We start from the raw sequence: 27,252 nt of genomic DNA on the forward strand, positions 1-27,252 counted from the left end.
TTATACTAAGAATATATAGGAAGAGAACTGTATGTGGTAAACATGAAGTGAAGATAAAGATCATTGTTTCTTACTTCTCTTAATTTCTTTAAAAGATAACGAATATTTACAGTAAAAATAATGACTATATTATGAATTTTATTATGGATGTAGACGTAAAATATTTGACAATATAAAGGTCAAAGGGATAGTAAATGGAATTATTTTGCACAGATTAGGCCCTGCTCAAAAGGAACACCATGAATGCTATTATTCTTTATGTCACTATCACTTTCCATAGGAGGTACTTCTGTCACTCCTTCTAGATGTGTCACTTATACTACTAATACATTTTGCTTCCACACTAGGCAACACAGATTTCCATTTATATAGAAAACATCAGTAACTGCTTCAGTCTTACAAGAAATTTTTCAGGCTAATTATAATGCAGCAGTAATGGTAAAGAACATGGGCTTAGAAGTGAATAAAAATATTACTTCAAGTTTGCTATTTTCAAAACTAAAAATTAAAAGCTGTCATGAGCTTTTTATTTTGGTTTGAATATTTAAACTTCAGATTCACCTGGATTCCAGTTTCGTCTAGAATAAATGCACTTATTATTATAATCACTTATTCACCTTACAAAATGCATTATCAGTAAAGTTTCACATAATCAAAGCTAGCCATAACAGTTTTATGTTAGACTACAAAATTATCATACTATGAATAGCTGAAGTATATTATCATACATGAAATCCTTATTTATAGTGAATCAACTCATATCAGAGGTCAAAATTGAAGTCTTTAGGGACACATATTACACTCAAAGCTCTAATCACACTTCACTGTCTTTCTGGATAGCTATTCTTTTCTCTGCAGGTTCAGCCGAGGTATAGTCTAAATTGCCTATAATTTAAAACCCTTTTGGGAATTTCTGCATCTACTAGGGTGCCTTAGTATTTTGTCATTTTGAGATTTTAAAAAATGAAATCATGTAAAAGTATTTTTGACTTAATTATATTGGAGGTACTATAAGACAAATTATTTAAAAACCCTTAAAATGGCAAGAACATGGACTAGCAGAACCACACTAATGTATGAACGAGAAAGAACTTTAAGAGTGACTAGGTGGAATGGCCCTAGTGAAGCAGTGGGCTTCCCATTCAACTCAAAAGTACTTTTATTTTGTTTTAATGAGCAAAATCTCACTCATGTCCTTAATTCACATTCACTAGAATAAGTTGGTAGGTTGCTAAAGATGAATTGATAATTATAACAATTTTCCAGTAAAACAACAATTTGTAGGCAAAGAGTGAATGAAATCTTGCTAATATATGCCTTCATATAATACTCAAGCTGCTTAAAATTTAGCAATAATTTCACTCTTTCAGAAATTAAAATTCTCGTTCAGTTTCTATCTTTTTTATTTCCTGAATATTTTAAATGGCTTTCATTACAGATGAGGCTCTTTTTCAAAATCAATCAAGTACTAAATGACTCATACTTATCTTAATAAAACATGCTTTCTACATGGCCAAATAAAATTAAAAGGAGGAAACATGTATTATTGGCCAAATATTTTTTGCTTATGAAATATGAGAATTTCTTGTCAACTATTTTCTCCTAAACGGCAGAAGTTAATAGTTAATAAAAGCACAACACAGCACTGACCAGTAGGATTCAAAATGTACACGACACCAGTCTTTTCCAGTTTAAAACACCACACATTATTTCTGAAGCCCTCATCTATAGAGTCAGTCAGGATAAAGGAAAAGGGGTAAAATGATCCTTAAAAATCTTTCATATAATTCAGACTAAGAGGCTATCCCAGGGAGTTGTCTTGCTGAAGTATGTCACTGATGAATGCTGCAGATATTCACACAGACCTGTGCATTCTCTAACTTATTATTAAAGCATTGAAAGAAGGAATCTATCTTTAAAACAAAATTAAACTCAATGACCAACAGTGCTAAAATACAAGTGGAAATACTAGAGATAAGGAGTTAACTGATACTATAAGAGACTTGGCAACTTGAAAAAAAGCCAGAATGAAGGAACTGTCGATGCCCGGGATACTGTAGCATTCTGGAGACTCATAACCAGTACTTGCCTGGGGTCTTTCTGAATGCTGTCTATTGACGGGGATCTCGTGGTGCCATCATCAGCTGGTGCTGCGTGCTGAAGCCTGTTATAATTGCACTCTTGCACTCGGTATTGTATTGGCCTGTAGGGCTCCGCGTAGGTAGCTGTTGTGTTCAAAGCATAATTATTTCTTTGGTATGTAAGGGTGCTTCGTTGGCTGGATGTCCTTTGCAGATTTCCAACACCTAGAAAGTCAACATTTTTTAAAATGACAAGGTGATACTTTTCAAAGTAAAACTATTTTTAAGAAGGATTATAGTTTTTAACAATTACATAAATTGCTTTATAGATTTTATCAATATTACCAATTTAGATTTTACCTATCTAGCTCATTAGTGCTAAAAAAGGCACTCAGGTTTTTAATATACACCAACAATACGTCAATTTTATTAGCAGAAAAGAGCAAAAATAAAACTATAAATCTGCTTACATGATTGATCTTACTATGTTTATTAAGATTTAGTATGAAAGTGCAAGGGAAATGTGGGGAAAGAATTTGAGAAATAAATGACACAATGGCATAATTTCATTTTAGCAATAAAAAACAATTATTCAAGTCTGTAAATAATCGAGGTCAAACTTCGAACATGAAGCATACACAAGTTACTTATTTTGATATACGTTTTATTTATAGACCTTTGGATTTTGATAATACTGGAAAATTTACTTCGTAAGAAGGAAGACTGATGTATCAAAATCTTCTATAGCTACTCCCCTAAATTTTTGCATGATGCTATATATAAAGGTACTGTACACTGTATGTTCTTTCTTAATTATTGCAGAAGGTATCTCTCCAATGATTGCAGACATATTCTTCCCACAATAATTTTAATAACATTATTTATTTCTTAATCCTATGAAAGAAATTCCTTGGGAGTTCCCTTCTACTTGCTTGATAGGATGCTGAATCACCAATCATTTAATAAAGCCAATTAGATCTTTAAAAAAATTCCTCAATTTACAGAACATAACAAGTGCAATATTTCTTCACTAATATCTATTAAAAATTGGTACATTTTATTAGAAGAAAAATCCTGCAGCAGACCAAATTATCAGTGTTCGGCAAAGAATCAATTCAGATACAGTCTCCTCCCTCCTGGTGTTCTGGGAGGTATGCCTCCTAGAGCTATGCCTTTATGGGGTTATCGTTGTGGGCATGTTAATAAATCTATCCTATCTGTTCTGCTTTTTTTTTTTTTTTAAGATTTTATTTCTTTATTTGAGAGAGAGAGAATGAGAGAGAGCACATGAGAGGGGTTAGGGTCAGAGGGAGAAGCAGACTCCCTGTCAAGCAGGGAGCCCGATGCGGGACTCGATCCAGGGACTCCAGGATCATGACCTGAGCCGAAGGCAGTCGCTTAACCAACTGAGTCACCCAGGCGCCCTCTCTTTTGCTTTTTAACAATTTTATTTATTTATTTTAGAGAACAGAGAGAGAGAGAGAGAGAGAGAGATTGTGAACAGGGCAAGGAGCAGAGGGAGATAATCTCCAGCCAATTCTGCGCTGAGTGTGGAGCCTGACGCGGGGCTCGATCCCAAAACCCTGAGATCATGACCTGAGCTGAAACCAAGAGTGGGATGCTCAACCAACTGAGCCACCCAGGCGCCCCTGTACTAGCTCTTTTTAAAAAAGAAAAGAAAAAAAAAAAAAAAAGAAAGAAGGGGCTTCTTGGGATTCCATGAGCCAGACCTGCAGCACAGTCTGGCAGTTCAGGTGGCCACGGGGTATTGCTTCTGCTCTATCAGCCACTATGGTGTGGCATAAATGTGAGAGTGGTGGTGCAAGCGTGTGATGCACTAGCTCCCTGTTTTTATAAATGCAGTTATTGTATTCTGTTCCAGACTGGGTCCATAATAAGGAATATTTATTTCACATTCTACACTTAGACATTCGGAGGAAATCTAGTTATCTAAAAAGGAGTAATACGAAATACACTTGGGCTGGATACATGCTAAATCAAAGATAGGCAAATAACTCATAAAGGGATCTTCTCTAAATACACGTTTCAGGCAACAAAAATCACAAAGGAATATTCCAAACAAAGGTTTCCCTTTCTAGATCTGATATGTTTTAAACCCAAGGAGAGTCAGATTTATAGCTCTACAAACTTACTTGTGAATTAACAGTATAATCACTAGGTTCGTTGATTAGATTAAACTAAGGTTAAAAAAAACATATCGCCTATAAAGAGGTACAACACGAACTTCTGTGTTACTGTTTGTTTATTGATCAGCTGTCACAGCTGCTTATCTGACAACCAAATGGGCAACATGATTTCATACTAACAGGGCACCCAATCTCAATAAAAATCTGCTCTTGGGCCCGTGCATTTGGGAAACGAGCTGACAGTGCTGAGGCCCACCTGAGCCTGTGCGGTACAGTGCCGTCTGTGACCCTTGGAGCTCCACGGTGCCGTGGTTTGGGCTGCGGTACACTGGGCTGTAATAGGTCCTCCCCTCATATATAGGAGTGATGTGCAAGTCAGGAGACACAGCTGAACGAATGTCTTGCCCAAGCTGGCTGTGCTGGCTAGCATAGGAACTCCGTAAGCCTAGAGGCAGGAAAATTACATCATCAAGAAATTGAGAAAACTGTGATGAGGTTAAAAAGCCTTAATTAATCGGACCTTACCAAAAGGACCAAATGTTAAGTCTAAACACCAAACCTGTTGAGTTCTACAAAAGGAGGATGCCAGATATGAAAAGGACACCATATACATTTTCAGAGGCAAACCTTCTCTGGCAGCCAGATATAGGTAAATTTTGTAAGAAAAAATAAATTATGAGATGGTTTGGTACTCAGAAATTCGTTCCCCAGCTGTAAGCTGTTTTATTGTGGTGACCAAAGAGAGCATGCCCTCTTCTACTGTTAGACCATTTTCATTGTTAAAATGTACGAACAATGGTTCATGCCATTCTCTTGGCTGCTCCACAGAACTGGACAAGCAGCTCTCTGGGGGCAGGGCCCACCATGCCCCACACTTCTTAAACCTCAACGTTAGGACAATGTCTATATAATAGTGCTTAGTAAAGGCTGATGTTCAAGAACACTTTTGAAATATGTCTCTCAATTCACCCATGATTTTTACAGGAAAATATGAAATTTTATGTTACAAAATTTAGAATACTATCAGTGAACTAATAGCATTCATTAAGTATTATGAGGTATTATATTACTATTTGTTGTTACTGTATTTTTCCTTTTTTTTTTTTTTTAAACAAACATAGTTGTTTTTGCAGGAACCCACATGCCAGCTTCTTGTTTACCTTCTTTCTAGTGCAAAGGAAAAGTACAAAGTTAGTACATTAGTATTAAATCATTTGAAATATTCTTTCATTCAAATTGCTAACTAGAAAGTCAACATTTTTTAGTGGGACTTGTGATAAAAAAGTACATTTCAAACCCAAACATTTTATTTTCTTAAAGAAAGTGAATTAGTACATTTCAATATTATGATGCTCCAAAGTTTGTGATTTGTCATTATTAGTAAGTAAAATCCGTCACTTGTTAAGAATACTAAGGTTACATTCCAAATTTGAACAAGAGAAAGCACAAATGTATCTGAAGTCAGCACTTACTTGCTTTTTAAAAGACTGCAAATAATTAACACAATAACTAATTACAAAAAGATAGGATCACTCACCTCCTATTAGCTCAGTTAGTCATATCAGAACTAAAAGCAAATTGGCCTGAATGTGAGTGATACTGTTGCTTATTGAGGAGTGGCAAGAAAGTTTAATATGTAGAGCTTTCAAGATGAATGATTATTACTCACCCTGGACAGCAATGTGACATGGAAAGAAACTAAATGAACCAATGTGGATTTTAGCCACTGGCTCTCCACTTGCTAAAATGAAGATCGTAGGCTTAAACAATCATACAATTGGGAGATTATCCGGCCAAACCTCATTTCGAAACCAAGGAAACTGAGAGCCCAAAAAGAAATGTGATTCGTCCCCTTCAGAGAACTGCTTCCTGGTAGGCTGAGAGGAAGCACCCAACACTGGACCCAGCTAACCCTCAAGGTTCAAGGAGACATGGTGTGAAAAATCTTGAATTTGGCAGAGCCCTCCATGAATTAAAGGGCCAGGTCAGGCCACCAGGGGGACATGGAAGCCAATATAACTCTAAAGATGATACTATGATCGTTACTGTAAAGTTCTCATTTGGGGATTTCGGCTTTTTATTCACTTGCAGATTTCTCATTCCTCGTAGCAGAGGAAAACTCCATTTCTTTATGGAACTCATGAGTATTTTGAATAAAGGTGCAGGCATTGTATTTATTAATGGTGATATAAAGTGGGCAGGTAAACAGACCTGGTCCTTGGTAATCTCTTCAACAAAGGTGCTATTTTAGCACTCAGTAGAGCCACAAATGCTTGTGATTTACTGTGGGATTTTGTAGATCACTTAACACTTGGGCACCGCAAGCTGAGCACTGGATGCTCCTGAAGTCGGCTGAGCCGCCATGCCCCGCCCCCCCCACTCCACGTCATGACGTAAGACCAAAGCATTCTGCAGCATTCTCAGAATGTTATAGTCTCCCTGTGCAAGGATCCAGCTAGATTCTTCACTGGAAACCATGTGGTATGATATGATTTATAAATATTTGTACATATTTACTATAATTTCATGGGAAAGGTAACAAAATGAGCTTGCTGATAACTCTAAAAAGCATCCAGCAAATACTCACTTGTTATAAGATTATTAGTGAGATTAAATTACTATATGTGACAGACTATAATGGGAAATAAAAGCCTTAGAATGAAATATAGTACTTTTTGATTTTTAGAAATCTTTGTGAATAACATAACAGTGGTGGTTACTATTTTTGTTCACCTACTCATGCACGCAAACAAATAAAACACACAGTCCTATAGATTTACATTTTTAAAAAAATTACATAGCCTCTATAGAATAAGTAAAGTGATTATATATAGGAAGTCCACCAAAACTTAGTATCTTTTAAATTGGAAGACAAGTAATTACCTTCTATAATTGTTATTAGAAATAATTTTTCCAGAAGTATTCACAGAATTAATTTTTAATAGTCTTATCTCCCTCTTCAAATAATGGAAAACACTGATCTTCCACAATATTATTTACCTATACAATAGTTTCTATTTGCAATTCCACAAAGACATACTAGTTTACCTATTACAATGACATATTCCCTGTGATTTAAAATCTTTATATTTAAGACACTTAAATAAATATGAATTTATCTCCCAAATAGTATTCTTTGTATTCTCAAAACTTTTCTTGACATGCTATGATTTTACTGAAATGAGTATTTTAGGGCAGGCATATTTTTCTGTTGTAGGAAGTAATTTATACACATATTGTATCATCACTTAAATTATGATCACCAAATATCTAAGTGTCTGAATCTATTACAAAATATTGCTTCAGGTTTATCAATTAGAAGGTTATTAACCCTTTAAAGTCAAGAACCATAGTAAATATCATGACAAGTACAACACTTTCTGAAGTAAGAATAAAAGAAAGGAATTCACAAAATAGTATCCACATTCAGAATGAGCAGGCAGGTAGATGATGAGAAGCAAAACTTCCCTGGACCCTTTATATAAGGAAACCCTTTGCTTCTCTTGAAGACTGTAGTACACTAGGGGAAAAAAAATCTGTGATAGGCTAGGTCTGCTTTTTTTCCCCTGAAACAAAGTCTAATTTCACCTGCAATGTCAGAAGGCACGCTTTTTAAACCAAAGGAGATCATCCGTCTCAGGGTTAAACATAGACAGTAATTTATGTGCTCACTTTCTTTCCTGGGCTTCTACTTCACTCTATTGCAAACATAGATTTCTGCATAGCTATTCTATACATACACGGGGGCGGGGGGGAATACAGAAATCCTCAGAACTATTTATCTTTGAAGGTTTCCTTAGGAGACAGAATTTCATAAATGATTTCCACCTCACTTTGCTGCAGACTTTCAGAGGCAAGAAAATATCTGAGCCAAGTACTCTCCTCTGATGACTGAATGAAAAAGAGGTAGTTTCTCCACTAGGCCCTTCTCTGAGCTCAAATTCTAGTTCAGTATTAATTCTTCATGCAAAATTATTCAATTAGAAAAATCTCAAAAAGGCTTTACACCTTTCTCAGATGCCATAAGGAAAAGATACTGATTTTACTACAGAAAATACTAAAAATTTGTATAAGTAAGAAATATCAGAAATAAAGTCAAAAGACAGGTTACAAAATGGAAAAACTAATTGCAAAGTATATTACAAGAAACTAATTTACTTCAAGTATAAAAAAAGTTTTTACAAGTTATACAAATAGACAAAAATCCTAAACTTGTGGTTTGCAGAAAAGAAATAAAATGGCTGATAAACATGTATGATCTTCAATCTCAGTCATAGCTCAATAAAGGGCATTTAAAACAATGAGATGCAGCTTTTAACCTACTCCACTGGCCAAGATGCAGCCCTGACAATATGCAGTGCTAGTGAAGGTGTAGGAGGACAGATAAGCTCAAAACTATTGGTGGAAATAGAAATCTATGCAACTTTTCTGGCAGGCAGGAGGTATGACAGTATTTCTTTAAGAACAAATAAGCATATATTTTGACTTAGCAATTTTACTTTAAGAAATGGATCCTGTAGTTTCTTAGTATCTATATGTAAAATATACAAGAAAAAAATATATTATTGCATTGTCTCTAATATCTAAAAGTGAAAAAACTACCTAAATGTCCATTAATAAGGAAGAGATTAAATGAATTATAATACATCTTTAAAAATGGGGTCCTCGGCATCCATTGACAGAATGGAGCTTTCAGACATATTAAAAAAAGAAAAAATATATATTACACATATTTATATATGTATAAGGTATATAAACATATAATAAAATTCCCATCAGTATAAAACACAATGTGTGCACATTTGTATGTAATATATATACTTATATATGCAAATACATATATACATACACTGGTGAGTGGGACTGGGTGAGGGTAGAGGAGCTTGAGATTTTCACTTCGTATTTCATATTTTCTTATATAGTTTTAATTTTTTTCCCATTGTGTATATGTTACTTTAAAAATGTAATTTAAAACACTAACTAAAGATAAATTTCAATTTGAGAAAAAGAACAATGTCTATACATTATGTGGGAAACCCTCCATGAAAATACCCAGAAGGAAATGGCTATAATAATATCAGGCACCTTGCTGGTGTCTTTCTGATTTAATCCGAGTGGCATTTGAAGGTAATCATAAGAGCTTTGTGAATTTCCCACTGGGAAGCTAAAATCAAGGCAGTGGGTTAGAAAAATCCATATTCTACACCATTAAAGCATTTCTTTTTTAAAAAAAGCTATTTAAAGAGATACTCTAATATCATCTTTTAACATAACTTTGGGGTTTGGATATAGGTAAGCTTAGCTGGTGAAAAAATCTTTCATTAAAAAACAAAAACAAAACCCAACAAACAGCTTAGAATTCCAACCAGTGCTTCTAAAATGCAAAAGCATACTTTTCATATCCTAATATTGGGAGGAGGAAGAATGTACTCCTTGTGAAAAATTTCTGATTGATAGAAATGTATATAGTTTCCTACATTAAGAATTATAGCGCCTGAAAGACAAGTCAGCCTGACATCAGCAATATAAACTTTGAGATAAAAATATGAGCTTTTCCCACTTTCTCATGCTTTGTTTCAGCACTGATCGCATGGAAGGCTTCCTCCTCGGGCTTTCTGTAGTGCTGTCACCTTGCACTCACCTGTGAGGCTGTCTGGCCGAGGTGGAACCATTCTTTCATAAATTTCATACTGCTGCTGTCCAAATTGTTCCATGTCATGAACAGTCCTTTGCAGTGAAGGTCCCAGATGTTGTGGTACGGCAGTCATCCCTGAGCGTTTGGGGGACGACGACCCCATCTGGCCTTGGGACGGGGAAGCTACTCGAGTCTGTGCATCCATCAGTGTCAGTGGGGACCCTACTCTGGCGGTAGTTTGGTACTGAGGGGTTGGTCCGTTGGGATTGGAGGTCTGCCGGGAGGTGACTGACCCAATCCGTCGTACAGCTGTTGGGGAGGCGGGTCTCTGTGCGGAGTACGGAGAGGCTGCCCGCTGAGCAGGTAATGTGGTGGAGGAATATGCACTGGGGTTCAGTGGTCGGGAGTCGGTCACTGACGGAGAGCCAAATCCACTACCCAGAGAAGTTCTCAGTGACCCCCTTGAAGGAGACACGCCTGTGCTGATAACATAAGAAGGAGACTGTGCTCTAGATGGAACTGAACTAACTCTTCTCATGGCCCGATTGGCTACTGACGGCTGATGAAAGGGGGGGAGAAAAGAGAATGGGTTTATCCAGGGTTTTGCGTCCACTGTCATTACAGAAAAAAAAATGCACATAGCTCACTAAAGAACATGAATTCACTGTTTTTTCCTTTTTATGCTTTAGAGCTGGATATTTGTCCTTATCGTGCTTTACTTGTTCTACCTTTTTTTGGTAGTTTAACCTCTATCTTTTCCCCTTCAGAGTACTAAAATCAACCAGTAAAGAGAGATCTGAAGAATGCTTAATATTCCTTTTTCTTTTGTCTTTATATTTTTTTATCCTCTTGCACAGATAAAATGTTGTATTGCCATTTGCAACAACACGGATGGATCTAGAGGATATAATGCTAAGTGAAATAAGACAGAAAGACAAATACCGTATGATTTCACTCATATGTGGAAATGAAGAAACAAAACAAATGAAGAAACAAAGAAAAAAAGAGACAAAGGAAGAAAAAACAGACTTCTACATAGAGAGAACAAACTGGTGGTTGCCAGAGGGGAGGTGGGTGGGGGATCGGTAAAATAGATAAAGGGAATTAAGAAAAATAAAATAAAATCTTAAAAAAAAGAAAAGAAAACACAGTGATGAGCACGGAGTAATACACAGAACTGTTGAATTGCTATATGGTACATCTAAAACTAATATAACACTGTATGTTAATTATACTACAATAAAAAAGTGCTGTATTGCAAGTGTAAAGGGTCACTGGAACAATCTACTTATTTTGTGCCCTGTGAGTCAAACTTTGGCCAAGTTAATGCATTTATGTAAGACAAAACAAAACAAAACAAAATTTGAATGCATCAATCTAAATGTAGCTAGAGGAGTGTCTATAATATATTCATCTTTATGGACTTGCCCCATTAACAAAAGGAATGTATTCTCTCAATGTGGAATAAATGAATGCTTGCATAGGGTCTGGGGTCCAAAGCTCTCCTCTGTGAAGCTACTCTCAAGGGACAGCTTGGCTGCACAGGTGCTCCAGCCGAATTTCTCTTCTTTTAGCTCAAGCATGGCTCCCTAGTGATTTTGGCCATTTCTTTCTACCTCCTTTGATCTATGAGCTCTTATCTTTAGCTGGTGGATTTAAAGAGATGCAAAAAAGTACCCCAAAGTCTGCTGCAACAGGAGGAATGCTCAAAGGCTCTGGTGGGTTCAGGGCTAGCCAGCTGGAAAAGACCAGAATGGGAAATGAAGAGCATTTCTGCCATGGCTGGTCCTTCTATGACTCTATAGACCCCTGCAAACACTAGGTCTCAGATGCCTTTCTTGATGCAGCCACAATGAGGGACGGTGGCTGGCCCGGGGCACTGGCCTGACAGGAACAGGCATAGGACTGAGAGTAGGGCACTGAGCTACAAGCCCAGGACCAGGCTGCTGGAGTACAGTTCCCACCAACCCCCTTTCACTTTTAGTCGGGGCACTAAGCGGACAAACTGGAATAAGGCAAGGACTTTGTACACTCTTAGGTGTCATTAAGAGGAAGAATGCTTTGTCTCCACGTATCACAAGCAAGTGGACTAGCTGAAACACCTGCCCTGAGACCTACATGTGCTCAAACTCAACAATTCTGGGAAGGCAACAGCCATGGAGAGATCTGGGGTGGGCAAGCGATTGTAAATAAAACAACAAGGCAAGAAAGAGGGAGTTTGCAAATTAGTAGACAGTTGGAAAATTAAAATCTGTGCTCAGGGTTTAGAAATAGTGTTAAAAATAAGTAAAGAAGATCTCACATATGAGTGTTTTACTACCAAAATGGGATACTTGGTCCAAGAACTAGAAATGTGTTGCCCAGACTACATGCAAATCAAGAGATTTTAGAGACCTCCTTGCAACCTAATTCTTCAGCTCTAGGAACAAAATCAACTTACTGTAAGCTGAGAAAAAAAAAAAAAAAAAAAGAGATAACCTATCCACTTTTAAGGGGAAAAAACAATTTTTGTAGTTAAGATAATTATTATTCTAAAGTGTAACTTCAAACCAGCTGACATAAAAATTCACCTAAGCAGATAAACTCCTGTAAGCACTTAGTCCAAAGCTTCTCAAACTTTCCCATCAAAGCATCCCTACCAGCAAAGGAATAAAGTATACTCTAAGGACCGGGGTTACAGCTTGGCTTAAAAATTCATGCACTAGGAACATGATGACTGGACAAGAAAAAAAATTCATGCACTATATGATTTTGTTTCTTTTCATATAGGAATATTTCTCATTACTTAAACATTTCTCCTAAATTGTTGAGCCAAAGCCCTCTTGTGTTCCTCCTTTGGCTCGCAAAACCTGGCCCACTGTGGTGTTGGCCTTCCTCTAGCACATTATGGAAGGATTAGCGTCTGCCTAACTTCTTGGATGATCTTGCCATTTTTCAGCTCCAGAGAACTCACTGGGGTACTTGGACAGATCGTTATCCTCACTGGTTACTGCCACTCAGGATCCTACTGCTTTCATTAACTCGGGCCACGCTAGTGGACTGATGTGAATAAAGTGGCAGTGAGTGAGGAGCTAAGGAGTTTTTGTACATCCATACATAGGCCATCTTATTTTTTTGACCAACTTATATCTGATAACTTTCTATAGGCAAGAATATCTACATTCTAACAAAAAATTGTGATTTCAGGGAACAATTCCAAAGGTGAATTCCAAAGGCAAAAAACTGGTTAGAACAGGCCAGTCCCATTTTATTCAGGTGTGGGCCTAGTGCTTTGCCCTCTACGCCTCTCTAGAACATATTGTAGCTCTAGTATTTTTAGGAACGCACAACCCCTAGAGGGACTACAACATTCCACCCAGTTTTCTCATACTCCTGCCCTGGACTGTTCCTCTCATGACAAACTTGCTTCTCCTAAAAGAACTACTCTCCTGTATCTGGAATTTATCAGAATTCATTAATATGAGTTTATAAATAATTCTAAGGTTTTTTTTTTTTTAATATCACAGACCTGAATAATGTTAAAATGATTTTGCTACTTTGTCCATTCTATAAGATCAAAATTGTATGTACTGATTTTACATCTAATAAAGAATACTTATAACAGATATTCAGTTAGGAGGGTATTTCTTTACAAGGATCTTGATGTGCTTGGCTTACCTGAACCAGTGTTTGTCCTTCAGCTCTTGAATTCCTCACCAAATGGTTATTGGTTGATCCTATGAATGAATGCTGCGGTCTGTTTTCTGCTTTAGTCAAATTCTGGCTGTTGTGGAAACTCCCTGCTTCCTGGTATCCACTGTCAGAGTAAGAATTCATTTGTGTTGAACTTCTTGAGTTACCCAATGATCCTGCAGGAATGAAACCAGCAGGAAATATCTTTATTTTACACTTCTGATACTCATTTTCAAATAGCACACATTAAAAGCAAATCTGATACTTAAAAGATAATACAACAGACCCTCACTTTCATGGAGAGATGTCTGTTCTGGTGAATAGAGAGTCCCCTGTTCTGGCTCTGTCCTGATGAGATAGTTGTTGGGGTGGACAGCGTCAGAAACTCTAGGTTTGTTTACACCAGTATTTGGCACATCTGTAAGAAGATAAGTTTAATCAGCTAAATCTAATGACAGTATTACATAAAAACTTGCTACAAAGGTTCAGGTATTTGTGACATCTTATAATCTACATGTAATACAATACCATTCTCATTGTAAACTGCACAATCATTTAGACTCTTTTCTATATGAAAGTGTTCCATATACTCATTTTATTAATATATTTTTCTAAATTTTATGACAATTTTTCATCCTGATTACCACCCTAAGTTAACTTATATATTACATGAAATTAAAATCTGAAAATTGACCTTGTTTCCCCTTGGAAAACTCACCTCTCAGGTGACTTCCTCCAAGAGGAAGACTCTGGGTAAGAGTGGTGGCCAAGTGTTTAATAAAAGATCCTCCAGACCTCCAAACGTTTGAAATAAAAAACTTGCATGGTGTTTATATTATTGAGCTTAGTAATGAAACCTCTGAAGGCAGAGCTAGGTTTTTATGTTTTATTTCATGTTATCTAAAATCAACGGAACTCTGTACAGTGTTTTCAGAGTTACAAATGATGGAAATTTTAATTTTTTATCCATTTGCTTACCTTACTCTCTTAGTCCTTTTCTGTATCCATACAGACAAATCTAAACATGATCCTTGCTTCCTCATGCCAAATCCGTCTCTCCCAATTATCTTCTTTTACTTTCAACTGTATCATTTTGCCATCTTGATCTTAGAAACAAAACTATTTATCCCCTTCCCTATCTCCTACGTCTGTTTTGTATGCTGTAAATTGAAGTGGTGTAAATCACACTGCCTTTGCCCATTTCCATTCAAATGTGACCTCTTTTCTCTATTTCTTCAAAATATATTTGCCCATGTTCTGATTATCTTCAGAAGTCTCTTTCCACAAATTTAACCCTCAGGTTGCTAACAAACATTTTTTTCAGGAATGCTGCTTCACTATCTCTTCAAAGATTTACACCGAGTCTGTAACACATTCTGAGTCCAAGATATAATCCTAAGGATTTCAATGTTTTCATTTGTCTTTCCTTTCTGACTTTCTTCCTTTAACTTTTTATTAGAGCCCTAAGAATGCAGCTATGGGAAAAGAGAGGTGTGTGTGTGCGAGACACAGGGAGCGTGTGGTTGGGAAAGGAGCTTAGGAAAAATTTCCTATAGGAAGTAAAGCTTGCCCCTTCTTTACCACACTTAAATTTTCTCACCATTAGAGTGTAAGTTCAGTGAGAGCAGGGACTTTTGTCTGGTCTGTTTACTGTTATTTCCTCAGTGCCTAGATAGGTACATCGTACTCAGTAGGTGACCAGTAAGTATTTGTTGAACAAACAAATTCCCAGTAAGAAGAGCAGCTTCTCTTTATTGAGTGCTGATTCACGCCTGGCACTGTGCTGTGGCTTTATTATGGTCAATAAAGTTTATCTACGTAAAGCAAAGTAAAACTTGTAGGCATTGCTGATCAAGCTAGTTTGAAAAGTGAATACAAGTTTTATAGGAGTGCCGGGAGCCCCCACTGCATTCTAAACCTTTAGCCTGACGCTGAATTCAATCCAAGGTTTTGTTTCCTAGCCTCCAGAAAGATTTGCTGACATTCTTAATATAGGTTTTTAATGACCTGTCTCCTGATTTATTATTTGACAGTACACTTCTAGGTGGTAGAGTTCTGTGACAGTTCTGAATTCTTCAGTTTGGAATTTCAATACAGATTACAGATTGTATATGGTTTCCCTGGTATACACTGAAACCCGATCTGAGGCTCTGTCAGGCTGATAATCCTGGGGAGTGATCGGCTTCATTTGTAAGTCTTCTGTTAACGAGTTTCTAGGGTTCTACACATTCTTATGCATCACTTCTGGATGGAATTTTATTAAGGACTAAGGAAAATACGTAGTTTGCTAGGCTCGAAGTTTTACACAGAATTGGTGTGCCAGGGAATAGTGACACAAGGGCCGGCCTGACAGCAGGGCTGTGCCCCAGTCCATTGTGGCTTCATCCAAAATGGAGCTCTGACACATCAAATATGAAACGGCAACCATCTGTAGATACGGAAGCACCCCTGTGGGAGCTCCAAGACTTCTCATATGTGGAAAATGTACCATTTTTTAAAAGAAAAAGAGGTTTAGACAGTTCTTAGCTTCAGCTTTAGTACAAGATAAAACGTGGGACACCAATACATCAAAGCTTTTGGCCTGGAAACACTAGGTGGTATGCTGTGTCAGGAGCTGAAAACTTATCACCATGGAAACCAAAACCCATCAGAGTTCCATGTATGCTTCTTTTTTTTTTTTTTTAACTATTAGGGCCTGGTATTTAAATAGGAAAAGAGAAAGTGGCACCCTAAAAATCTGTACCTCAGCAATTCTGTCTCCTCATTCAGTAGAATATTTTTTTACAAATCATATGACAAACAATTGTGCTCATTTAAACTCTTTGAAAGAAGCTGTTTAAAATAAATAATCTTAAACAGAGCAAGCACAAATTGTGAGATACAGGATTCCATACTGGTCACCTTAATTAAAAGAATTAGTATCTCAAAAAAATACAAAAACAAACGAAATAAACAAAATTACCCTGAAAGTAATACAACCAAGGACCCTCTCTAAATATTAGCACCTGTTTCTTATACTTTTAAAGATTTATTTATTTGAGAGACAGAGCGAGAGAGAGAGGAGCAGAGGGAGAGAGAGAATCTCAAGCAGACTCCCTGCTGGATGCACAGTCCTATGTGGGGCTCAATCCCACAACTCTGAGATCATGACCTGAGCCACAATCAAGAGTTGGATGCTTAACTGAGACACCCAGGCACCCATTTCTTATACTTTTAAATGCAACACCTCAAAAAAATAGAATGTGGAAAAGTATTTGAAGATTTAAATAATTGAGTTATTTAGAGAACAGGGTCTGAATTTCATTTTTTAAAAAGATTTTTTAATTTTTAAGTAATCTCTACACCCAACATGGGGCTCAAGCCTACCACCTCAAGATCACTCCACTGACCAAGCCACCCAGGTGCCCCTATTTTTTAGCTTTAAATAAATACTGAAAGTTTTAAAAAGTTGATAAATACATGTATTTACCATATTATAACTATTATGATAATATATTATCCTATTAGTGAGCTATAAAGCAATCAATTCTAAACTATCAAGTAGATCTTCATTTTTCTACTTCTATAATGAAGCCCAATGTAATGCATATCTGCAAAGACAGAAAGATATTGATATTTCTTCTCAATCATTAAGACAGTTAAATTATTTTCACACTGTTTTACTACTATTTACTGCTTCCTTGAAAACCTGTAATTCTTAAATTACACACACGTAAATGTATATACATATAGTCACTATTCCTGTAGTAAGAAGACCCAGTTCCCAATTACTATAGAAGGTATTCTTATTGTAGTAGGGTAAGGCTCAAAATTATTAACTACGTATTATCTATGTAGTCTTACTTTAAAATGAGTGTCTTTTAAAAACATGTGCTATGAGGAATGAAAGAAGACACTAGTCAAATTTACCAGAGAAACCACAGAGTCTTACAGGATGGGATCGTTTCATGATCACTGCTATAAACTAGAGTTAAATAGTTGACATGTTGTGAGTTAGTGCAATGAGAACATGAAATTGAGAGACGTTTTGATGAGCAAAAATGGCAAACAGAATGTCAATGCTACTTCTTTCATCTGTGTACTGAAGAACATGTGTTATTTTTTCACAAACATGTTTTGTGGAACATCAGAAATATTTTATGGGGCATTTTCAAACATCAAATTAGCATCTTCTATGAAAATGCATGTCTAAGAATATGGAACTTGAACAAGCTTCAAGGTAGAATGAAATAATCTCCATTTGTGTTTATGAATGAGAGATTATTGGAAACATGGTCCATCCTGCCTGTTACATTTCATCTGAGTGCCCCAGTATCACCTAAACAAGGGCAATTAATTAGAAAAAGTAGAAGGCTGCAGCTAAGAAAATACTAGTGGGTAAGGGACAGTAATGCTGTAGGGCTACATAAATCTCATGTATTATCCACCATTAAGCTCACAGTGAAAGATAAAATACAAAGTGTATTATGATTTATCTCCCAAATACACACCAAGTGTGCATAAAAATATGCTCAGAAAAAGGCTAAGGTCTCTCTAAAGAACTTGAAATTACTGAAATTCCTCTGTTTTGTTAATCTATGTGTCTTACTGTTTTTGGTATACGAAACGGAGGTCTGTACAATGTGTAAAATCACCATGGAAACAGGAACCTAGAGATCAGTAAGGAGATTTTTAGTATATACAACTCTGTAACTAGTCTTTCACAGTCCAGCATATTATAACTTTTTGCTAGATTCTCCTTGTTTGTGCCTGTTCTGAGTTGCTATGGTGTTTAAAGGTTTGCCCTTACATAAAAATTAGTGTAATGTGAGTTTTGGCAGGACTCCTGGGATGGTAATAGAATGCAGTGTTAAGGCAGATGATGCGGTCTTTGACAATTAAGGAAATGGAGTAGCTCACTTTTCTTCCAACTTTGGCCTGTGAGGTGAGGTTAGGCTTTCATACTCTTCATGAAAATATGAGTAGAAAATTTTGTCTTACGGGGACTCAACTTCCTGTTTGGCTATGGTACTCTGGTTTCCTATAAGGCGACAGGTTCAGGAAGGAGTCTACATTCCACAGAGCTACAGCAATATTCCAGTGCCTTCTATGGCTAAGAAGTAAAGCTCTAGGCCAAATTCTGGAAGAGGACACGGATGATGGCCTTGAAAGGACTTCTCCTCTTCAGTAACTTCTTTGATGTACACGATTCACTTCTACAGCAGGTAACCTTATTATCAGAGGAAATGAGATCATCGGGAAATATTGTTGCTGAGTGGAAATGTGAATAGGGTGATGGAAACCATGAATCATAAAAACATTCTTTGATGCACAGACACAGATAGACATTGACTGATATCTTAAGATTATAGATACCTGGACTTTGTTGACTCAAATATAAATTACTATACACATATGATATCCTTTAAAAGCTGGGCTTTAATGAAAGCAAAAACTTGCGAGAATGGGCAGATCTTGTTTACTGAAACTATTTCTAGTCTGGTTCTCTTGAATGTATCTAGATTCTTGGGTCTTATGCATACTTATGCTATCTTTTAAATATTAAGATAGTGGCTCTAAAAATTTTACTCATCTAGAAAATGTTGAGTGAAAAGTCTTGGAAAATGGAAACCATTAATGAAGTGTCTTCTAGTTCACTTTAAACTTTGCTCTAAACATCAATTAGCTTGCCTTGAAATCCACTGTAAAAGCTCATCAGCCTGGATTCAATTTTGTGGCTTAAGCAAACTTAGTTTCTGCATAAGCTGGTATAAAGCATTTTATTTACTTTCTATAATGCAAATCTAAAAAGTATTTTACAGTTTTAAATGTCACCAGAGAGATCTCTTCTTCATAAGTATTTTAAAATCCCTGAATTCTGTTCAGGAATACAAAATGATTAAAAAATAATTATTAGGGGAAAAAAAAGGTCTTTCTGCAAATAGTCATATTAAAATGGGTATTTATCAAGTATTTTTAGTCTAGGGATGAATTAAAATACAGGTGTCACACTTACCATAAAGAATTTATATATGTAAGAGGAAAACTAGAAAAATAAGGAATTTAGAATTATAAAGATGAAAAGAAATGGATCACACATGTCAAGTTTCTAACACTGAGTTTACAAGTAGGTGCTCATAAAAGGCCATGGGCCTCTTGCTTCCTACAGAGAAAGCTAAAAAAAGAATAAAGGATTTTCTGTGATGTAAAAAAATCAGTGATCTATGGAACATAAGTGCTCAAAAATCATTCAAATATTTTTTCAAAGACATACTTTATTCCTTTTAGGGAAAAAAATGTTACCAAATATAGAAAAGGGTATATTTGATAGTACGAGATATAAGATAGATTCCCTCTGTTAAAACAAAACAAAAACCCCCAAAACAAAAAACCAAGAAAACTTCCTTTAAAAAAAAAAAAGATTTTATTTATTTATCTGAGAGAGAGCATGGTCGGGGGAGAGGTGTCGGGGGGCAGGGTGGTGCAGAGGGAGAGGGACAAGCATACTCCCAGCTGAGCTGGGAGCCCGACTTGGGCTGGATCCCAGGGGATCCTGACCTGAGCCCAAGGCAGATGCTTAACTGACTGAGCCACCCAGGTGCCCCAAGAAAACTTCTTAAAAAAAAAAACCCATAGAAATCTGTAAGGGTAGGATGATATTCCTATCAAAAAGAAATGAATAGGTCTTCTGAAACTAGGTTTTACTGTAAATTTTCTATTGAGTTATCTTTTTTGGTAAAGATTATCAGGACAGAGCTAAATGCAGACTAACTCTGGCTTACGAATGAAATGTGGGGTTACAGATGGTAGCCTTTCTGACATTTCCCAAAGCAACAACTGTAAACTGAGAAAGTGTGGCTCTGTGCGTTGAGGAGGTGGTAATGGAAAAACGAGCTTTTAAACTTGATACTTTTTTTTTTTTAAAGATTTTATTTATTTATTTGAGAGAGAGAATGAGATAGAGAGAGAGAGCATGAGAGGGGGGAGGGTCAGAGGGAGAAGCAGACTCCCCGATGAGCAGGGAGCCCGATGCGGGACTCGATCCCCGGACTCCAGGATCACGATCTGAGCCGAAGGCAGTCGCTTAACCAACTGAGCCACCCAGGCGGCCCTAAACTTGGTACTTTTCTCTTTTATTTTAGGTAGTTAATAGAATATTTGTTCACATATCATTAAGAGCATGAGAACACTTAAATGTTTATTTAACATGTTTATATTAAACATAAAATGTTAGAGGCTAAAACTGGATATGTGATTTTAATACAAAGTCCTACCTTACTGAGCGCTTCAGTGGCTCAGTTGGTTAAGCATTGGACTCTTGATTTTGGCTCAGGTCACAATCTCAGGGTCGTTGAGATTGAGCCCCGTGTTGGGCTCTGCGCTGAGCGTGGGGTGTGCTTAAGATTCTCTCCCTCCCTCTCCCTCTGTCCCTCACCCCGCGCGTGTGCTCTCTCTCTCTAAAAAAAAGTTCTAATTCAGTGTATTTAAGTCTTATGGGGGTGTGTTACATACATCCCCATACAGTATGTGTAAATGGTGTAAGAACATTCGAATATTCGAATGCGAATATTCTTATTTGGTGGTTGCGACTCATCCACAAACCTTGTCCAGTCTTTTCACTATAAGCATCTTTGCTATAGATTACTTTACCATAAGCAATTTCAACACAAACACAATATGCCAAGAACAAACAACAGTGTAGAAGGCTTATCACAGCACAATACAAAATTCCGTTTCAGAGATGAATCCTAGTATTTGAAATCTGATGCCCCTCTTTTTTTTTTTTTTAAAGATTTTATTTATTTATTTGACAGAGAGAGACACAGCAAGAGAGGGAACACAAGCAGGGGGAGTGGGAGAGGGAGAAGCAGGCTTCCCACGGAGCAGAGAGCCCGATGTGGGGCTCGATCCCAGGACCTTGGGATCATGACCTGAGCCGAAGGCAGACGCTTAACGACTGAGCCACCCAGGCGCCCCTGATGCCCCTCTTAATGAAGAAAAAAATGAAAGTGTGATGCCAACAAGGAGACACAGCAACAAGCAAAAGTGTATAATGCTATCAACCAAAGACTTTGAAGATAAATGCGTAGGTACAATCCGCAAAATAAAAGCAGTATTGCCATGACTCTACATTACACAATTTGCATGTATTCAAATATTTTGCCTTTTGCCATAGTCCTCTACATTCTGCTATTCATTTTTCTTATTTCATTATTTCCTTTGAATGAATATCTCTATTTTTTTTCATGATTTTATCTTTTATAGCGCAACTGCCTTATGGCTAATTAGTTAGGCTGTGAAAGTGTCTGTAGCTAAGATGTGTACAGTGAAGCTACCTAGAACCTGCACAAAGCAGCGATAAATGCAGAGTTCTAAACTAGCAGAAAGGCTGATGTCCGCACATTATAGGTAATTCAGCTGAAATTAGGATTCATTTAACAAAATCCCACTATGTGGAAATAAACATTAAGTAACGTCTACTGGCTGGAAACTGTCATTCATCTCATAGTGGATCATTTGTGTCATGGCTCACACTGGCAGCATGGCCAACAGCTGGCTGGCTTTAACATGTGTCACTCTGATGTACTAGTTTCATCCCCAATATGCTGAACCTTTTGTTTAAAGAATTTGTATTTCAGTTTTTTAAAATTAAAAGTTTTCAAACATAAAGGTAGAGAGAGAAGGGGCGCCTGGGTGGCTCATTTGGATAAGCGCCCGACTCATGATTTTGGCTCAGGTCATGATCTCAGAGTCCTGGGATCAAGTCCCACATCAGGCTCCACGCTCAGCGTGGAGTCTGCTTGGGACTCTCTTTCTCTTCCCTCTAAAATAAATAAATAAATCTTAAAAAAAAGAAAACAGAAGTGTAATTAACAACCTTCCCAATTTAATAATTAACAACGCCATACTTTTTATGCTCCATTTATCTTTTTCCTTTCTTCTGTTATAGAATTTTAAAACGGATCCCTCACATCAGATCATTTTGACTCTAAATACTTCCATATGTAGCTCTGTAAAATAAGGACTTCAAAAAACTACATTTATTCCATCATACCATATAATGAGTTCACAGTCAAATTTTCCTGATGTCTCAAAAATTTTTCTTCAGTTGGCTTGTATTAGTCAGGTTGAAATAAGATTTACTGATGGTGTTGGACTATGATTGTTACTTAGTACCTTAAATCTAAAAAGGGGCTCCCATACCCTCATTTTCATTTTCTTGGCTCACTGAGGGAATCACAGCAATAAACTCAGGACACGCCACATTCTGAATTAGCGTGTGGGTTTCTCATGGTGACATTTATATATCTTTTAACCTCTGTGTGTCTTTTAAGCAGAAAGTTAGAGCTAAAAGCTTTCAGGTCAAACTTTTGAGGTTAGAATACTTTATGGTGTTGTGTACTTTACATCGTGTCATATTGTAACTTTTACAGTTGTTACAATGAGTCAGCCAATTCAAGTGATGGCAGTCTGGTCTTTCCATATTTTCAAGTTCACTATCAACCTCTCTCCTAATGCACACTGTAATCGCCTGGGATGGGGGTGGTTGTAGAGCTTAGAAACTATTGCTGACTGAGTCCCACGCCCAGGAATTCCAATTCAATCAGCCTAAGCTGTGGTCTGAATATTAGGAATTTAAAAACTCCCAAGGTGGTTCTAATGTGCAACCAGGATCGAAAATACAGAGGTTTCTGCATACACTGACAATTTTTGCTTGAATCATTTATTTCATTAGAGGATGCAAATTGGTGATTTTTCTAATTTTATTGTTCTTCCTACATTTATCAGCAGAAATTCCTTTGGTATATTTTAGTTATCTTAAAATAGCTATTAATGGCCAGGATTATTTGGTTATCCTAAAATATAATCTGTACAGGACTGGCAGGATAAACTTTTAATTCTTTTCTTTAATTACCACTAATTAAATTAATTTACTTATGAGTAGGTAGTATTCTCAGACTGCAGTGTGGGATCACGTGGAATCTTCAAAGACCGCTGATGCCTGGTTCAGGCCCCAGACTTGAACAGCTCCACAGGTGATTTGAATGTACAGCAAAGATGGGAACCTCTGGAATGAGGTATTGGTACTTGAATTACCTCCAATGGCAAAAAAAAGTTTGTTTTTTGCTTGTTCTGGTAGTGGTTGTTGAATTTTTGTTGACAGAAAAATGTATGTGATCATTTTGATCCAGATATGAAAAGAAAAGAAAGACAGGAATTTTATTAAATTCTAAGATCAGGTTGATCCCCAACTTCCATAAGAACTAATCAAATGAAAGAATCGTCAGTGGTATGCTGGTCCCCGCGTAATGTTCTGATTTAACAAATATTTAAGAAGCCTTCATGGAGTATCCTTTATTTCACCAAAAGCAGAAATTTCTGGGAGTGAGGCTGCCATGGATTTCCCCTGGGGGAGATATATGGCATGAAGGAAAAAATGGGAGGACCACTTGCACCTGCATAAACAAACATTTTCACAAGATTTCTTATACCCATTTGTTCCCCTAGAAACCCATTTCTTTTTCCCCACAGAAGCCTTTTCTGCCCACTTCCTCTACTCCATTAAGTTAGGTAGTAACTCCTAACTTTAGCCATTTAGGTAAACTACTTTTGTGAACTCCTGTGTGTATATGAATACTTTGGGATTACTTTTCTATTAATTTAACTGTTGTCAGTTAAATTCACTGCCCCGCCGCCCCAGTCATTTAACCTAAGAAGGCGGAGGAAAAGTCTCACCCCCTCCTACAAATTATTATGCATTTTTGATGGGCAATTTGACAATATTTGCTCAAAAAGCCCCCATATATACCCTTGCCCAGGCAGTTCCACTTAAAAAAATGTAATCGACAAAGACACTCAGACAGATGTACAGAGAAAACTTTTACCATGGTTTGTCAAAGAAAAAATTGGGGAAAAATCAAATATTTACCAGTTAGGGACTGCTTACATAAATTTTCTAAACCATGGGTACTTAGCCATTTAAAAAGAGGCAGATCTTCATATACTGATACAGAAACACATGCTTGGTTTTTACTATGCTGTTAAGGAAAAAACCCAAGTCATAGGATAATGTATAATATACCCTCATTGAATTAAAAACAAAACAAACCCAAAGGGGTGTGTGTGTGTGTGGGGGGGCTTAGTCATGAAACATTAAAAAGTTAAGAGAACCTTTATAGTGGTGATTCAGGAAGCTACCTCACTGTAGCTGTGGTAAGAAGATTATCATGACTGTGTGGCTCAGAAGGCCTGAAATAATAAGGGAGGAAAAACTTGGCCAGTTTTCACAGAAAGTCGTATCCTCCTGTTATTTAGAAGAGAAATAGGAAGGAAGGAATGTATGATGAAATTTGTCATTTATACAATTTATAGCCACAATAAATTGTAACATCCAAAATCCTCAATAAAATAATGGTCCTTTATACATGATTGCTAATCTAATATCCTATTTATGAACATGTATAATATAGATTCCTCTTCTATCGCCTTTATAAATCTGGTACATTTCTACTGAGGCATAAAGTGTTCCCATTTAAGTTTGCATCTTATCTCATGATATGCTGATGCTTTTTTGTGTTGTAAATTACTTGCTCCAGATGGAGGAAAAAAGAAAGATAAATTGACTTAGGGCTAGTCTCTCATTTATCTTTTATCTTCTATCTTCAGTATTTATGTTTTTTTTTTTTTTTTTTTTTTAACCCACCATAGTGGAAGAAAGTTGTGTCCATTCATTTTAGGAACAAAATGCAAAACCTAATCCCTATAAAGTCTTAAATTTTGTAGTATACACAAACTACTACTCTCAGTACATACCACACGATAATGATTTAAATGGACAGTAGGTGAAAACTGTGGCACTCCAGTACATATTCCACAGTAAACGGATGTGGGACTGTGAAGTTAAATCATCTTCTCAGTTTAAAATTTCTGTTTTATCATAATCTTTTTCATTCCCTTTCATATTTATTACCAAATATCAACTACCTCAACTGTATGAAGTCATTAATATTTTCTCTCCTACTCATTACTTATTGTAAAAGACTGATTCAAGTCTCTTTACCCTTTAATGCCTTCTAGGTCAACCAGAAATTCCCCTTACTTTCATTCTCCTGTGTCCTTTGCTAAACTTGTTGCTTTCGGAAAGACTAATCTTTTGGCTTCTTTACTTTCTTAGGAGTAGTAATTCCCAATCAGTTATTTAACATACACTAATATCTGCTCTTATGACTATTTCTCAAGTGCAAGTGAACCTGATTCTTTGGCCTGTTGGAACAGACGGTGCACTGGGGTTCAGAAGAAGTCTCCTTCTCTTAATCTGCAGGGAAGGGGGGGTCGGGGAGACGGTGAGGAGGGAAGGATAGGCTTCCCCTGCTGATGCCATGCTGCTCCCCGCTCCTCATTTTACACATAAGTACTAAAACTGGAAGCTGCCTAGACTATAGTAATTTTTTTTCCTGGAACAGAAAAACTGTGAAATTGCGACGTGTGGCACAATTCACTTTGCAGGATGTGGCTGGAGGATTTAAGTAACAACCAATGAACACTTTGACAAAAGGACTCAATTTATGGTTTCAACAGCTTCTGTCTGGTAGGTAACACACACTATGTATGGTGGTGTGTTTTGTTTTGTTTTGTTTTTGTGTGTGAGTAAATTGGTGTGCTTTTTTAAAAACGAGAAGCCAGAGGTTTTTTTTTCTTTTCTTTAAAAGTTACTCTGCATAATATTTTTCATCATGAAGAATTATAATTACATGTGCATATATTTGCATGTCACTTTCTTCAGGCCTTTACCTATTATTCTATTATACAGTTTCATGATTATAGTGTTTATCTTCTATTTTACTGTCTGTGTCCTCAAATGCTACCTCAAATTTTGGCAGAACATAAGAGATTGTACAAATACATAAATTTTTAAGAGGTACAAAGATGTGAATGATGGAAAAATGGAACACTAATAAAAGAGAAAACAGGAAGGAACACTAAGACAACACTCCTTCCTCACTCTTTTTTTAGCAGAACATACATAAAAAAACACAAAAATGCAAGGTTATAAGAGATGAAAGACTAGGGAAGAAACTAAGCCAAAACAGAAAATGATAAACTCTCTTTTCAAAAGACAAAAGGATGTGCATTTTATGTTTTTAGAGATTAGATATGTAATGCTGGTAAGCTAGAAAATACAGAACAATGAAGAGAGGGAGAACAGTAAAGCAAGATAACAATAAAGTATAAATGCTTCTGGGGAAGCTTCTCCTCAAGATTCCTTCTCAACCAGCCTGAGGACACAGAAATGTTTTGTAGAGTGGACGGTTCTTCCTCATGCTTTGGGAAGTCATCTCTTTGAGCACCAAACTTAAAAAGCTTTGGCTTTTTTTACTTTCCAATAGCCTACTAACCCGAATACAAAAACCAACCAAACGACTGAGGGACCTAAACAACCAACCAACCAACTCAAGCAAATGCGCAAACGGATTCTGCTGAACTGAATCATAAAGCAATGGAAATCTTTTCTGCCTAGGGCATCCTGAGCTCTTCCTTAGAAAATGACTCTGCTCTGAGTTAGCTATTTAAAACAAAATTCAGCAGCTGGTCTCTGTTTCTGGCATTTCAACAGAATGTACCATCCTGAAAATACCTGAGTAGGCAAGGATCTCTCCCAGGTAGTGATCAAACCACTGCCCTGCTAACAATTCACATGACTGCTCAAAAACTTTTGAAGTGCCAAGCTTTTCAAGTC

The 27,252-nt window shown here is 36.8% G+C and overlaps 1 protein-coding gene across 10 annotated transcripts in view; it reads right to left on the reverse strand.

Moving 5' to 3' along the window:
- Positions 1–27,252, reverse strand: part of PKP4 (plakophilin 4) — a 234,538-nt gene that overhangs the window by 46,252 nt on the left and 161,034 nt on the right. For 8 of the 10 annotated variants that reach the window (XM_035007976.1, XM_035007980.1, XM_035007975.1 and 5 more), the window contains 5 exons: positions 13,822–13,953; positions 13,521–13,711; positions 9,870–10,422; positions 4,485–4,673; positions 2,090–2,306 (listed from right to left, as the gene is read on the reverse strand). In XM_035007976.1, the coding sequence (XP_034863867.1) occupies positions 2,090–2,306; positions 4,485–4,673; positions 9,870–10,422; positions 13,521–13,711; positions 13,822–13,953 (1,282 nt within the window). Of the gene's footprint in view, positions 1–2,089; positions 2,307–4,484; positions 4,674–9,869; positions 10,423–13,520; positions 13,712–13,821; positions 13,954–23,450; positions 23,649–24,686; positions 24,820–27,252 lie in introns of all 10 variants that reach the window. The other 2 variants (XM_035007983.1, XM_035007974.1) reach the window with 2 other exon arrangements.

This window comes from Mirounga leonina, unplaced genomic scaffold, assembly GCF_011800145.1.
Source record: "Mirounga leonina isolate KUSES-001 unplaced genomic scaffold, KU_Mleo_1.0 Mir_151, whole genome shotgun sequence".
Taxonomy (NCBI): Eukaryota; Metazoa; Chordata; class Mammalia; order Carnivora; family Phocidae; genus Mirounga; species Mirounga leonina.